The following is a 16934-nucleotide window of genomic DNA, read 5'->3' on the forward strand; positions in this document are numbered from 1 at the left end:
TGTATTTTAGTAGATTTGGTTTTTAGCACTTGATTTATATGAAATTGCATCTCAATGGAACCCTCAAAACCCCCCTCTAGTAGCTAAACATTCAAGCCGGTGCCAAACCTTTTACTGTCAATAGGGATTTGACATCAGTAATTTAGTAATCTATCAATTTTATCGGTTACATCTACTTTAGTTGGATGTATTTTTGTTGTGTTGTTCCGTCTCAATCTAATATCTAATGTTATGACAAACACAGAATGGTAAGTGTTTTTGGGGTGTTTGAGATTGCTTATAAAAGTTGTTTTTTAACTTATTTCAGTCTGGCACCGGTGATAAGTTGTTTTCTGGTGTTTGGATAAGAAGTAAAAAACTGTTTATACCGATGCCAAACCGATAATAAGTTGTTTTTGATAAGTTAATCCTTCCTGACTTATGAAAAACTGCTTATTACCAGTTTATAATTTTAACCCTGTTTTATTTAACTCCGGTTTGATACCACATAAGTTAACAAGCACTTTTACGAAAAAGCATAAGTTGTTTTAAATAAGCAATCCCAAACACCCCCAAAGGATGGTTATTTAGGTTCAAATCTATTGACTACTTCCATAGTGGATTTTTCGATATTCAACTTGGTGTCTAACATTCATCGCAAAAAGGTCGTGTGGGGTTTGAATCGAATCTAGGAATGAGCACATTTCTTTGTTGACCCGACAATCTTTCTTTTCGAGATGAGAAGTTTGGTTGGTTGGTTTATATGAAATCGATGGTTTTCATGAATGGGTTACAAGAAAACAAACACTGTCCATATCATACATTCAAAATAAACCAAACAACAAAAAGTAGAAGAATTTCAAAGAAATGGTTTTATGCGACACTTACTAAGGTTGTTAAAAAAACATTAATTTGAATAAAGAAAACTACAAATGCATCTTGGTTTTTGTTTGGGACTTAAAAAAAAAAAAGTCGGTAATAAAAATTATCAGTGTGTTTCTCAGTTTTTTATTTTTTGAAAAATGTAAAAAAACAAAAGAACTGAGGAACATCTTAATAAACATTTATATGGACGGTATATATACGTGTATACAAGTAATTTATAAGTATGGTTTGTCTAGTATGTACATGTGCATTTGCATAAAAACCAAGAAATAACCTCAATTAAATGTATGCATATATACATTCCGTCTAGATGCATAATATCAGTTTTTTATTTTTTGGAAGGTTTTCCCTTAAACCTTTCTTGTATAAAAATAACCTCATTTCCTAGCTTTTATGACACTGAAAATGATGTAAACTTTTATTTGTATATAAGGTTAATAAAAATTATCAGTTATCATATGACATCAATACATATGTAAAGTCTTTTTTACATATTAAAGTTGTTTGCTAGCCAAATCAATATTAACTATAAATTAAGATTAGTCTTAGATATGTAAAAATCTCTTCAATATGTATGTTATATTTTCTCTTTTTTTTTTCCCAGATTTAAACAACAACGAAGAGGCTCCGCAGCAATAGGAGCCGCAAAGACGATTACCCTTTCTCTTGATCTGAGGTGCGAAGATCAAAATATCTTTTTTTATCCTAGTTACAAATAAAAAACTGGGGCTACGACCCGGTTTTAGAGATTTCTTTATTATCTCTTCTTTTCTTTACTTTATCTTAGCACGAGAATTTATCATAACTGTTAAAGCAAATTCTTTAAATTTTTTAAAATAACATAGATGTTGAAGATACTCTTATATTATCTAAAGTTCAGACTCTGACTTCTATAAAATAGTGGGTGGACAGGATAATTAAGGTACATTTTTAGTCAAGTTTTACTCCAGATATGATTAACCATTTGGGACCATCCCACATGTAAAAGCAAACCTAAAGCCTAAACCTGAGAGATCATCTGGGCTTTATAAGAAACAATCCATTAAGCCCAATGTTTTATTTATCATTTGCACTTGCACTTGGGCTTAACATAGCCCTGAGATATTTTAATATCATTTGCTTTTATATGAGACCTTTTTCTTAGGGGTGTTTTGGATTGCTTATATAAATAATTTGTTGGCTTATTTCGATATAGCATCAGTAATAAGCACTTTTGAGGGTTTGAATAAACAACGTATACCAATGTCAAATTGGTAATAAGAAGTTTTTGAAGAAGTTAAACCATTATGACTTATAATAAGTTGATAAGTGTTTTTGTAAAAAAACATAAGTTGTTTCAAATAAACAATCCCAAACACCCCCTTAAAACAGAGAGAACTTTTTTGAAGGTTTTTTTTTTTGTTCTTATAATTTCTTTAAAATTTCTTCAAAATGGAAAAAAAATGAAAGAAAATGCTTTTTTTTTTATTACAAATTTAGAGATTTTTTTTAAAAATCCTCATTTTGTTATTGAATATTTTAATAATATAATTAAGGTTTAAATCTATAAAGTGAACAAGTTTTTTGTAGTATGATGTAATTTTCTTTTGGAGATTTTAACTTTTTTTATCCTCTATTTTTGGAGTAATTGTGAAAAACTGTTGGAGATGCTTGGAGTGATTTGTTATCTCATAAAATGAGGTATCTTGTGATCCGACTTTAGGTGCTATTAGTTCTTGTATGATTCATGTTAATCTCCAACAAACAATGTTTGTCGGGTCAAATATGTGTGTGTCAGTAGACGTGAATATCATAGATTTTGGTTGAACAAAACCCGAATCTTATAGTTACAAAAAGAAAAGTTTTCATAACAATCATGGATTGAGTTACTTGTTCTGTTAGCTAAAAAAATGCTTTAAAAATCATCTGGTTTTTATTGATCTCACTGGACTAGCGTTCAACCGAGTTAAACTCATGCATAAATTGTAATTTTACAATACACTACAAGATTGTTTGTTTGAATAGACATCCTCATCTGTAACCTCCTTAAACACTTATATGTGCTTGACCTTTGAGGTTATTTGGATATTCATACATACTGTTTAGATTTTAAACACGGGTTAAATATGTTGTCCCAATTTCAAAACGACTTTTGTGACGTTTCAACTCAAAACCAACCAAATATGCATAACATAACTTGAAATATAAGCATTCTTAACCCAATTATCTGGTGTGACTGTAACTAAAACTGACCAAAAATACCTAAAAATCGGGGATCTATTCAAAATAAAACTTAAAAAGATCCAATTACTTATGGCTAAGATCCGTGGAGACGGCTACATAGAAGCCCCAAATAGGTCTACTTCTGTAACCCAATTATAATAAGCCATTTTCAGGTCTTGTTTGGATTGCTGTATGATTAAGAAGACATAATCGATTGATGATTCAGTTGTTAAGACGTATGCTTTCATATTTTTTATTCAAATACAATTTGTTTTTTTTATATAAAATACATGAAATGAGAGAGATATATTGTATTTATTTTGATAGAAAAAAAGAAAAGAAATTGTTATATTTAATTAATAATATTGGAGAATAAATAAAGGGTCATAAATTAGAGAGGTTTGGAAGGTTGTTTCTACTACTACTTCACCATAAGTAGTGTTTGACTTGTCAACACCAAAAAGGTCCTACTTTCTGACCCCCGATCATGACAACATATAACACTTCCCATAAATTGGTGAACTACCTCACTACTCATATTTCTTTTGTCTACCAAAATTACACACCAATATATAATTAATATATATATATATATATCTAATTAAATGATAACTGTTTTGTTTGTTGGTAACCGTGAGATCCAATCTTAATCATAAATTACAAGTTAAATTAGAAAATTAATAATTTTAGTAATTTTAACTTAAAATATTAATTAAGAGCATTTTAGGAATTTTATAAATATCCTCTCTCATCTCTCTGGTGAATCTTATTCGGCGGACCTTATTCCAATAAACCTTATTTGAACACTAGATACACACTGTAATACCTACAAAGAATATTCACTGTGATACCCAAATGTACATACAAGATGCACAATGTGATATCCTTTGTAAAACAATGAAAATAATGAAAATACACACTATGATACATTTCATAAAACAAAGAAAATACATTATCTTACACGTGAAACATTGTGAACCTTATCACTATAATACACTTTGATTCACAAACGTCTTTAAAATATGTTGTATATTAGATAATTGATATACTAGGTAACTAATTTTAATTAAATATTTCCTTCTAAATAATTTAATTAAATATTTTGATTAGTTGTCAAAAATAGAATTACTAAATTACCCTTTTAGTTTATTTAAGAAATATATTTAAATATCTTAAACAAATGGTTTACATTGGATCTTACAATTACCACAAACTAATCAATTTTTCTTTGAACGAGCCTATATATATATATATATATATATATGTGTGTGTGTTTAATTATTTAAAAACTTTAAAGTTTATGAAATCCTTAACATCTATTTTAAACCATTAATATGAGATAATTAATGTTATTCTTTAATTAATATTATAAAGGAAATTATGTATTTTTTTTGTTTCGGATGACAACTCATAAATTAATTCTCTCTCTCTCTCTGTGTAAATAAATTTAATTAAATATTTTATAATATTCTAGTTTGTTAATAAATTTGAATTTTTTATTCTATTTGTGACATACATATGCATTGTTTTTTCTTTTGCTAAATAGTTTGTATCCGGTAGTAGTGATGGCTAAATCGATCCGACCCGGCTCAGGACCGTTGAGGACCGGGACCGGGATCGGCAAAGGACCGGCCCGGCCTGGGACCGTTAAGGACTGGTTATGGGACTAAAAACCAAAACCGGTTGGGTTTTTTGGTAGTTTCGTGGGACCAGGACCGATTATGGGACCGACTATGGAGCAGTTCGGCCCGACCCAAAAATTCAAATAATTTTATAAATAAATGTATTTTTAAATATTTTTATAATGTATTTTTATAAGACAATGTAATTTTAATTATATTAAAACGTATTTTTAAAGTATATTTGAGTGATCCAATTATAAATTTTATAATGTATTAAAAATATATATCATTAAAAAAAATCTTATTTTTTAATGCCGGAACCGGCGGCCTATAACCGGTTATGAAGTTCCTTGACCGGCCCTATCATTTTCGACCGGGACCAGTTATGGCCGGTTATAAGAAAGCTTGAGACAGATTAGGCCCGGGCCGACCCAGGACCGGTTTTTGGCCTTCACTATTTGATAGTGTCGTTTTTTTTTGTTAAGAATATTTTTGGGTATCCACAATAAGTTGACAAGATTTATAAAGTGGTAGGTTTAGTTTTATTTTTACGAGGTTAATTGGTGTTCACAATGCGTTCATAAGTTATACCAGATATTGTAGATCCACAATATGTTCACATTGTGTTCAACAAGTTCACTTGGTAGTCACAAGATGCAGGTTGTTTGATGTCCACAAAGTCTTGTTGGATTGTTTGGTGTTCACAACGTGTTCACGTTGGTGTTCACTTGTGTGTACAAGTAAACTAAGGGGCCGTTTACCGAACACTTACTCGGGTAAGTAAACACAAGTCACATTACCTTGCCGGATGAATGTAGTTAGGACCAAGATTCTTATCCGGTAAAAACGAGACAAGGACAAGGAGTCTTACTCAGTAATTGACAGCGACAACTCTTATCACGGTAAACGCTTACCGGGTAAATTGTTGCATACGATACCGTTTTGATAGACTAAAATTTACCCCAGTAAGGAAATGATAGTCTTAAATTTTACCGATAAGCGTTTACTGAATAAGTGTTTGGTAAACAGTCCCAAAGTTTTTAGTATTCTTAATTTTGGTTACATTATTGATGATGGGAGAGAAAAGAGGAGATTTGTAAGATACCCACAATGTTCCTTTCTTTAAGTTTTTGATATAAAAATACCAAAAACTACTAATTTCCTAATTTAATCTTAATTTAATATAATTTATAGTTTATATTAGATCTCACAAATTGCAAATTTCTCAAAAAAAGACAGCATAATCAAATAAGAAACCCATATATTATGATGTTCATGAGAACTTTTATAGTAAAATATTGTTTCAAAAGATTTTTTTCCCCCATCCAAGGTTAAAATTAAAATATTGATCAGCATATATCGGTTTCACAATGTGTTTGTTTCATATGTATTTGGTTCACAAGTAAAACTTTTTGTCTGTATTTTTTGTTTCACAAACACTTAAAGAATGCTCACATTGTGAAACAAATATATGTAAAACAAACACATTATGAAACAAATATTTATTAATCAACTTTATAATGTTTCTATAGCTGAAAATCCAATTTGTAGCTTATATTTCGAAATAGAACAATATGATTTTTATTTGTAGAACTCTTGTAACTATCTGCATTGATCCAGGAACAAAATTCTTCAACAAAATCAAAGACTAGTTGAAGTAAAGTCAAGAATGTTACCAAAGCGGATTGGTTTGTCATCTAGTAAAAAAAAAGATCAATACAAGATAAAGTCAAATAATAGTTTGACAAATACTACTACTGACAAACCATATTTTGGATTGCAAACTTGCTAGATAAGTTTGACTCACCAACTCTTCTAACACTCGTTTTGGTATGGGAACATGTACAACATATAAGCCAAAGTAAGTTTTTAATACTATTTTATTAGTGTCATATTTTTTTTTACTGTTCCCTTGGCATACAAAAGAATGGGATAGAATAACAAATGTCTACATCAACCACAAAGACTGAATGAAGAGTACAAGCATGCATAAATCAATAAATCAGATAAAGATACGCGTTAAGTTGGATAGTAGCATTTAATATAATGATGGCTATAAAAGATCACCTTTTGTCATTCAATGTTACCGTTTTGAAAGAACATTTATGTGATTGTTTCTTAGGCAAAATCGGCGTCAATAGTTGAAGAAATATCTTAGTGGTTCGGATATGAAAGAGTATATTCTTCTCTCACTCTTTAAATGTTAGAAAACTTGACCACCAATCAGATTGTTATGGATCACAGGTTTTATCTTCCTAGTTTCTGCAACAAATATGCAATTGTTTGTTTTAATACAAGATATAAAATTAAAAAGTGAAAATATGTTGTGCTTGTATTCAACCCCTGCTTCTACAAACACATCATGTGTAAGTCATCACTTCTCAAGACTAATAGTTTGTAATCCGTGATCGAATTGATGAGGTAGCTTATTGGTTAGAACTTGCAAATGAGTTGTGTGGCATTCACAACACTTTCCATATGTCGAATTTAAAAAAAGTTATAATAGATGCTGAAAAGGAGATACTATTGCCTGAAGAGCAGGTGGATGAGAAACTGAAGTTTGTTGAGGAACCATGAATTATTATCGATTACAAAGTTATAAAATTGATAAATAAATAGATCGATTTAGTAAATGTTCAGTGGCATTATCATGAGAATCAAAAGGCTAACTGGGAACTGAAAAAAAATGAGATCTAAAGACTCTCATTTGTTTGACTGAATGAATTTCGGCACGAAACTTCTTTAAGGGGACGATGTTGTAATACCCTTGAGTTAGTAGTTTGAGTTAACTTAGAAGTTCATGGGTAGTATGTGTTATATATCTATTCTAGATGGTTTAGATTGAAATGTTAGAAACCCATTTGAATGGGTTTGCTTCTTTTGTTCCTTCCAATGGCTTCAAGTTAAGAAGGGGGGGGGGGGGGGGGGTATTTCATGTGAGAGTTTCAACAATTAGGAGGAAGAAAGTTTGAAGGGTTTTGTGTTGGTGGTTGCTTTCCCCTGAAATTCCAGGTATGAATCACCCTTTCTTTTCTTCTCATCTAAGGTCCCTCTATCTAGTTGGGGTAGAGGTTTTAGGTTAATGTTGATGTGTTGTTTAAGTTGGTAACTTCTTGATATGGTTGGGAACTTTGTCCATTGCTTTAATGATCATACATAGGTAGGTTGTTGGTTAAAGTTCTAATGATAAAACTATGATTTAAGTTGTGTTTTGTGCCAATTAGGATTATGGGTTTGATGCAGGTTTGAAGTTTGGTATTTTTGTTTTAGTTTAACCTGTTCTGATCAGTAGAAAGAAGACGATCCAAAGATTGGCCCGACTTTGCTTGCGACCTAAGTGGTGTGGCAATTTGCTTAAACCTCGGTGGTTTAAATTTTCACTTTTCCTTCAAGTTATTTTGGGATCGAAAATTGGTTTATATTTGTGTTTTTGGAAGCTAGTTTAAGGTTTGCTGAAAATCTAGGGTAAGTAGAGTCTTGGAGGTCGAACATCATCATCCAGTGACTTGCGTGAATTCTATCGCGATTAACAGGTCGCGTAGGTCATTATAGTGGGGTTTTTAGATTTTTGGTCTCAAGTTTGCGGGTCTTTTGGTGTATCATTTAGGTTCCTTAGATGTTATCTAGAGTGTTGGAATAGATTAAATTATTCAGATTGTGATAAGTGTTTCCTTATTCAGATTCAAGTGTTGGGTTTTGATTCTCGTATCAATTAAAGTTATTTCATGGTACTTCTTATCAAGGTGAGTTTTCTTTTAACTATTTTAAACTGAAATGCATATATTATTAAATGATTAATATTTCGATGCTATAATGTAGTGGTATGCTTGAATTTACTGCTAACTGTGATACGATATTTGATGCATATTGTTGGATACCAATGCATGTAATTTGGTAACCGGTATTTGGGTTAATGGACTTACACAACAGAAGCTCGTGTGCGTTTAAGGCTGTATTGGTCTGGGAAGAGGAGATAACTTTAGCCTACAAATGTATTTTGTGTGGTTCCACTACTGATGATCCTATCGACTGGGACATATCCAAATGTATTTTTGTATAGTTTTGTAGGAAATGACCAATATGTATTTTTTAAATATTAATAACAATATAAAAGTTATATTTAATGTGAAAAATATGTAAATTACCATTTATTGAATCATATATATACATAAGACATGTAAAAACAAATATAATAATAAACCAATTCGTTCGTACACGTTATAACATCAAATACATACATAAAATATTGTTACTAACCGTTCTTACACATGGATTGAAGTTGTCAAACCATAACATCCAAGCAATAAGTACCAAAAATAATGATCATACACTGTTATAGACTGATCATTAGCATATCAAATACTAAAAACATACAACCATTAACAAATATTGTTCATCACCCATGTAGTTCATGTTGAGGTGATGTAGCGAGATGAGAGTCCAGACCGATGTTTGAGTTTGAGTTCGAGTCGTGAGAGAAATCAGTGTTTCAGCATGGAGGTGGATGTCTTAATGTGTAGGGTTTAAAGAGGGTAGTTTTGTCATTTAAAGAAAAATTGGTTGGAATAAAATTCAATTCATTCCCCACCATGATAGAATGTTGAAAAAATCCATGGTTGAAGGAATGTATAGAATTTAATTCCTTTCCATGGTAAACTAATCATGGGAACGGAATTCGGTGAACGTAATCGACCAAATCCTTCGAACCAAACATCCCTTTATTATAATATCAAAAAATAAACGACATATCTAAAAATGTTACAGTAAGTGTATAAGATGTTTTTTGGAGTCGTTACAAGTGTTTATAACATTTTGAAAATAAAGTATCATATTAGTTATTTTATACACCCATTTTTTTACAAGACACTTGTCTTCTTCAACAATTTTTCACATAAGATCATATAAAATAACTAATACGACATTTTTACTGTAAAAAGTCCTAAAAACTTGATAACCATGCCTAAAAATGTTTTATAAACTTATCATAATATCTTAAATATTACATAATATTAAGACATCTATATATACATCTTAGATGTCATATAAACTCAGTTTTTTATAGATATAATTGTTTCTGTAACGATTACACTCTTTTCAGATACGAATTCCGAAATGAAGTATTCAAAAGTCGTTATTAATTTAATAAAAATGTGCCTACGTTTTTTTATTTAAGAAATTACAAGATTCTTTTTTAAATTGCTATTTATTGTTATAACAACAAATATTTAAAACCATTAATATATGGAAACCAAGTTTTAGATCCGATTATTTTGTAATGACATATTTTAAAACTATACTCATATTTATGTTGGTTCACTTTTTTGTGATTATGTCTTCTACCAGAAAAATTGTGACGGTTCAGATAAGGATGGTGATTTGTCCCCATCCGGTGGGAAACCTGGCTCACTTGACTTGAACGGGGACGGGGATTCCTCGCTAAAACAGGCCATGGGGCCGGGAATCCTCGGTAGACTCAAACCAGGGCCGGGGCCGAGGGCTATTACTCCAACCGGGGTTGGGGCGGGATCAGGGATCCCCGGTAGACTCAAACTAATTATTCTTCATGAGGTTTGATTAGAGTTTGACAAGGGTTTGACTGGTGACAAGATGTTAATTCTCGTACCCGTCGGGGACTGGGGGTTGTTACTAAAAACAGGACCCGGGAATTACAAGACCCATCCCCCTCCTCGTTACCATGCCTAGAGTTAGGTCAATAATTGCGATGGTAAAGTGGTTGAATTTGACATTTTTTTTGTCTTTTAGCTAGGTCCGCTATAGGTATTGCAGATAGTTGGGTCAACCCGGAAGAGAAATGATTAGGAAGTCAATTTGAATGAGTGAAATGATCATTTAAGCTAATTTCTCTTAAAATAATATTTTTATGTATTTCCTTAAATAAGTAGTTGGTATATTACGACAAAATGCACCGGTCGGATGAATGGAGTAAAAAATCAAAATGGCTTAGTCTCTAAATTATCTTTTTGAATGAAATAACCATTAAATTTAATTATTTTGAATTATTAAGTCTCTGAACTATTTTTTTTTAATAAAAAAATCATTAAATTTTCATATTTTGAATGATTAAAACTCTGAATTTTTCTAAAATAAATAAATATATCATTGAATTTTTACTAGTCAGTTAATGTAATTTTTTTGGGTTAAAAAGATGTATACGATGATTTATTTATTAAAAAAATGTTCAGAAAATTAATCAATCGAAATAAAAAAGTTTAATGGTTCTTTTCATTAAAAAAAAATTTAATAATTTTTTAATTCAAAAATATAGTTCAAAATTTAATAATTTTTTCATTCAAAATGAAAAAATTTAATAATTTTTTCATTCACAAACATAATTTAGGAATTAAACCATTCAAAATGAAAAACTTCATTAATTGTTTTTCTAAGTTTTCTAATTTTTATCAATTAATGTATGTCTTATTTGGATTTGGTGAAAAAACCAAAGAAGTCAACGATTTTGACTTTTCAAGTAACGTTTCCATTTCTTTTTCTCCAACCTCTCCAATACGTCTCTCATGGTTATATCAAAATCCTAATTTTCTTAAAGGTAAAATTATATAAAAATAAATAAATAAATATAACAGTTTTATTAAGGAAACCAACGATTAATTGATACCAAAAAAGGAAATAAACAACGCTCAACAAGAATCAGACGAAAACCAATGACCAGAAAAAGGAAAAAAAAGGACGGAATCTTAAGAAGCAAGATAGCCTAAACCACATGGCATCCGAAACAGATTGATATTTGAATATTGAAGCAATCCAAGAAAGACCGAAACTGGATTTCACTGAAAAAATAAATAACGGGAATTTACACTGTAAAGACACAAATAATACTGAATTTCTAAAAAAAAAAGTCATAATTCAAAGAATCATTTGTGAGTTAATATTCTATATTATTTAATTTAATAACAAAACTAGTTGTGTACCCGCACAATGTGGCCGGAGTCGTGAATTTTAACGATTTTGAAGTTTCACTGGTTTTATTAGAGAAGATTTAACGATGATATAAGTTACACTCCGTCTTTACATATTAATACAATTTGAATAAATAAGAGTTATGGTTCCAATTACAGTCTATCGATGAAAAAAATTGTATGACAGTTTAAAATCCAGTATATTTAAAATTCAACATATTTAAACGACTCCACAAATGTGTTCGAGTTACACCAAGAGCAAAGAATCAAGAGATCGAGAGCGAGACCGAGAGTTCTAAAGCAATTGAGTGAGAGATGAATGAGAGAACTTTTAATAACTCATGGTGAATATCAGTTTGAATCTCAACTTGGGGGATGTGGAGAAGACATAGAGGTATGAGTAAAAAAAAAGGTAATAATATGCATTGATAACTTGTGCTATATGTTATTTTAATCATAGATTAAAATATTTTAAGACTGAATGCATAATGTAGTAGTACTTAATGCATTATGAGTTGTTTTTAGTATTTTTAAGACTTTGTGCATAAATGTATAGTATTTTGTGTATTAAAAATTATTTTTAAGACTTTTGATAAATTTTGTTTATAAGGTAGTATATAACAAAATTAATTATTAATTAAACATTAAGATATTCTTAATGAAAAGAAAAGTGAGTTAATATTCTATTTTTAAAGGATTTATAATGATTTTGGAAATTCCATTTACACCCCAAAACAGCCCAAGAGAATAAGGAATTGTTGGTTGACTTCCCTTGATTCATATTTACTTATAATATTTTATTCATAAAAAAAAATAAAAGTCAACAATTTTGACTTTGAAAAATATGTATAGAAGTAATCTTCCACCGCAACCTCTCCAATAACTGACTTTCAACCAAATACTTTTATACCCAACTTCCCCATACCAAACATTCCTAATTTTAAAATTTTTTAATTCTTTTATTTGATATTTTCTTCAATTTCAACTAAAAAGTTGAAATATATGTTAAAAAATAATATTAAATTAATTGTAACGAAAATTGATATCGACGCGTTTATGTCTAAAAACAATATGAAACAACCAATTTTGACCGTATTTTTTTGAATAGAATATTGACTTCAATATTAATGTCTTTTCTTTGTGTACGAATTACGTAACAAAGTCAGAGCATCTTCAACAACTATATTAAAATAAATATTTTAGAGATATTTTTTTCTTCAGCAAATGGTAAATGGAGCTATTTGTTGTCACATGATGGAAGAAATGCACATATGAATTCATATTATTTTGTGTGTGCATCATTACGAGTGTGAGATAAGTCCACATGATGCAGAAAGACAGTGGTGCAGTTGAGCTCAGATTGGCTTCATTCAAACTGCCATTTCCCCTCTCCTCTTCAAATATGTCTCCAACTCCATCTTCTCTGAATCATTTCCCTCCATCTTCAAACACACCCATGCTCTTGATTCTCTCATACTCCGAGGAATTCAATTCTTTCCCTCTTTCAACCTTCAATTTCTACTAGTTGTTGTCATTATTCCAATGCAATTACTCAACCTCTGATCAGATCTAACCAGATTTCTTTTGTGGGTTTTGGGTTTCTGGTGTTTTGAAGCTCGGAGGTCTCACAGATTCAGCAATGGTGGCCGAGCCTTGGTTATTGAGGATGGGGAGTCAGATGAGTTCGAATCTCAAGCACGCTCTCCTCTTGGAATCATCTTCCAAACCATCCGCTAAGAACAAGCAAGAAATTCGCAATAAAACCCCGGAAACAATCGGAATCCTCTCGTTTGAGGTTGCGAATGTGATGTCTAAAACGGTACACCTCTACAAATCCCTAACCAATTCCGAGATCTCCAAATTGAAAAACGAGATTCTCAAATCTGACGGCGTCAAAGCCCTAGTTTCCTCCGACGAGACCTACCTTCTAGACCTCGCGCTTTCGGAAAAGCTCGACGACTTGAGCTTCATCGCCGGCGTCGTTTCCAGGCTCGGGAAGAAGTGTACAGTCCCACAACTCCAAGGGTTTCAGCATGTTTACGGTGATATAGCCAGTGGAGCAATTGATGTGGGGGAACTAGGGTTTCTAGTGAAGGATATGGACGCAATGGTGCGAAAAATGGAGCGCTATGTTAATTCGACAGCTAGCCTCTACAGCGAAATGGAGGTTTTGAATGATTTGGAGGTTGCGACGAGCAAATTCCAGCAGAATCAACACGAAGAAAGCCGGAAAGTTTTCGAGCAGAAAGTGATTTGGCAGAAGCAAGATGTGAGGCATCTCAAGGATGTTTCCCTCTGGAATCAAACTTATGACAAAATCGTGGAGATGCTAGCAAGAACAGTATGTACCCTTTATGCTCGAATTTGTTTCGTTTTCGATGATACAATTTCAAGAAGAGAGATGTTCTCCAATAGTTCTGTTTCGATTTCGGGTACAAATTTAAATTCCTGTAGAAGTTTAGCTCAAAATTCATGTCAAATTGATGCTGGTAGTGCAAAATCTGGTGGTGGTTTTAGTAATTCAGGGTTTATAGAGAAGAGGGTAGTTAGGGTTAGGCCTCCAATTGGATCAAGAAAGGGGGAATTATCTCTGTTTAAAGCAGAAGACTTTAATTTTGCTTGTGGGTTGGGACCAGGGAGATTGTTCATGGAATGCCTAAATATCAACAGTTCTGTTTCGAAGATGAATGATTATGATGATGGGTCTGTTCGAAAAGGTGATGATCGAAGCAGTCAGATTTCTGGTTCTTGTAGTATCTCAAGTAGTGTAAGGAGAGAGATGCCAAATCATTCTGGTTTTCAGAGTCGGATTCCGATGATTGGAGAACAAAAACGGTTTAAATGCAATGTGATGAGCACCTCCAGAACCGCTCCAAAAAGCCGACTAATGGTTCAAGCTCCTCCCAACACCATTGGAGGCTCGGCTTTAGCATTGCATTATGCTAACGTTATAATCGTGATTGAGAAATTGCTTCAATACCCACATTTAGTTGGTGAAGAAGCTAGAGATGATTTGTATCAAATGTTACCAACGAGCTTGCGATTGGCTTTAAAGATGAGCTTGAAGTCTTACGTGAAAGATTTGGCAATATATGACGCCCCTCTTGCCCATGATTGGAAAGATAGGCTCGATGAGATTCTGGCGTGGCTTGCGCCTTTGGCACACAACATGATTCGGTGGCAAAATGAAAGGAATTTTGAGCAACAACAAATCGTTTCAAGAACCAACGTCCTTCTTTTGCAAACATTGTATTTTGCCGATAGAAGAAAGACAGAAACAGCCATATGCGAGCTTCTTGTGGGGTTGAATTATATATGTCGCTATGAACATCAACAAAACGCCTTATTGGATTGTGCAAGCAGTTTCGACTTCGATGACTGCTTGGAGTGGCAAACACAATACTGATGTTGGATTTGTGACGGTGAGTTTTTCTGTTTCTCTGAATTCATTGCTTCCAAAACTGTTTGATTTATAAGATAGGTGAGATACAAGTAGCCCAAGATGATGTGAATACGGGAGTTTTTGGCTTTCTAGAAATTTATAATCATTGTATGGATCGAGTTGTTTTATGTACTTTATTGCAAGGCGTATGTCTTCTTCGCCTTTGAAGTACATAATTTAACTTGATAGACAATTGACCTTCTTCAAATGTGCAATGTATTCCAGTGTTTCCCGGTTAATTTCTAGTGTTCGCTGTGTTAAAGCTTTCAAATTTGATCGAATCCCATATGCTTCATCCAGTTTCTTGCTTGTTATCATGTTATGTGTATGTATTGTTTTGATTCTCTAGGTTTCATGGTGTATAGAAACATGAACCTTTATAGCTTGTAGTTGACTAGATGTAGAGATATTTGGTGGGCATCCTAGTTCTTGATTCCTTAATTTGGTTTCTTTACTCATTTTGTTGGATTAGATTAGACATGTAATCATGGAAAGATGGTATGTTGTTAAAATGATGACAGATATGGTGTGGATCTATATATATCATTGAATTTTGTAACATGCTAAGCCTGCATCATTCTGGACCATATCATGCTACTTTCAAGAACCTCTTTCAACTACTACTTGAATCTTTTTGCCAAAAAAGATAATAGCTACTTGAAACATTGATTGTACTTGACAACCACACCAATGGATGCTAGGACTCGAGGTTTTAGTTGATGGGAGTGGTGGGGCCACCATGGAAACGTCCGCACACTTTTCACAAAGCAGGGGTTTTTATGGACACAACCACTCTACCCTCTGCTCTGTAGGTAGATGTCATGTCTGCATATATCTTACCCTTCCCAGGTCCACCTCAAAGTGAGATATATTGGGCTTGTTTTAGTTTTGGTTTGGAATGATGGGGCCACAGAAACAATCGTTTTACCCTTTGGATAGAAGACAGATATGTGTACATCCTTCTTTAGACCTCACTTTTGAATGAGATATACTGAGTTTGTTTATTTTGGTTTAAAATGTGGGGTCTGCCCCTGCAAAATGGATCAACTTTTAGTTGCTGGTAATCTTGTGGTAGTAGTGGTTTAGTTGAAAAGAAAAAGGTTAAAAAGTAGCTGAAGCAAACAGCTTTAAAGCTTTATAGAAACTAACTGAACCCATGCTGAGATCATTGTGATCCTTCTAAATTCCCATTGAAATGAAAATGTGATTATAAATCTGATTGATAGAAAGGAAGGTGGACCCAACAATGGCCTCATTTAAATGTGAAAATTGCATCATGGGGGCATGCTTTCTTACTTTTCCATATGTGTTCATTAATATATGTTATATCTATCAAACCAGATGGGAATGCACAAGTGAATACTTATTAATATATGTTATATCTATCAAACCAGATGGGAATGCACAAGTGAATACTTATATATCCCAACAAAAATGTCAAACAAACTCATATTAGCTTTAGAATCTCAAACTGTCGTTTTGGAGATTTTACTGAAGATGCCCTAATGTGCGTTTGAAACATATATCAAAATTGGTCTAATTGTATCACCTTAAATTCACCTTCACTAAAAATCCCGATTCATATTACAATCAAATTTCAAAATGTTTTTACATATATGAAAATGTTGGATCCTAATATTTTTTAGCACCAACTATAGTCACAAACAATTTATCTATGTATAAAATAATTATTATTATCAGAAAACAACCAAAAAAGTCCCTGAAAGAGCCAACTGTCTAATGTAGTTTGAGTTCTCTGCTGATTGCCTAGATGAGTAGTTTTGCTAGAAATGCCAGCCACTTACGAATTGCATGGTTATCGAGTTCAACCACTCATGGCCTATAGCTCAAGTCCTTCGTGACGGTCAC

General features: G+C 32.3%; 1 protein-coding gene across 1 annotated transcript; it reads left to right on the top strand.

Annotated features, from left to right (window-relative positions):
* Positions 1 to 13088: 13088 nt before the first annotated feature.
* Positions 13089 to 15345, top strand: LOC112529765. The gene has a single exon (XM_025141158.1). It carries the CDS (start codon positions 13263 to 13265, stop codon positions 15027 to 15029), a length of 1767 nt encoding a protein of 588 aa, XP_024996926.1. The 5' UTR covers positions 13089 to 13262; the 3' UTR covers positions 15030 to 15345.
* Positions 15346 to 16934: the final 1589 nt, after the last annotated feature.

Source organism: Cynara cardunculus, assembly GCF_001531365.2.
Source record: "Cynara cardunculus var. scolymus isolate 2C chromosome LG 16, CcrdV1, whole genome shotgun sequence".
Classification (NCBI taxonomy): Eukaryota; Viridiplantae; Streptophyta; class Magnoliopsida; order Asterales; family Asteraceae; genus Cynara; species Cynara cardunculus.

Coding starts and splice junctions, on each gene's coding strand:
- LOC112529765 (XM_025141158.1), top strand. CDS start 13,263: ATGGTGGCCGAGCCTTGGTTATTGAGGATGGGGAGTCAGATGAGTTCG.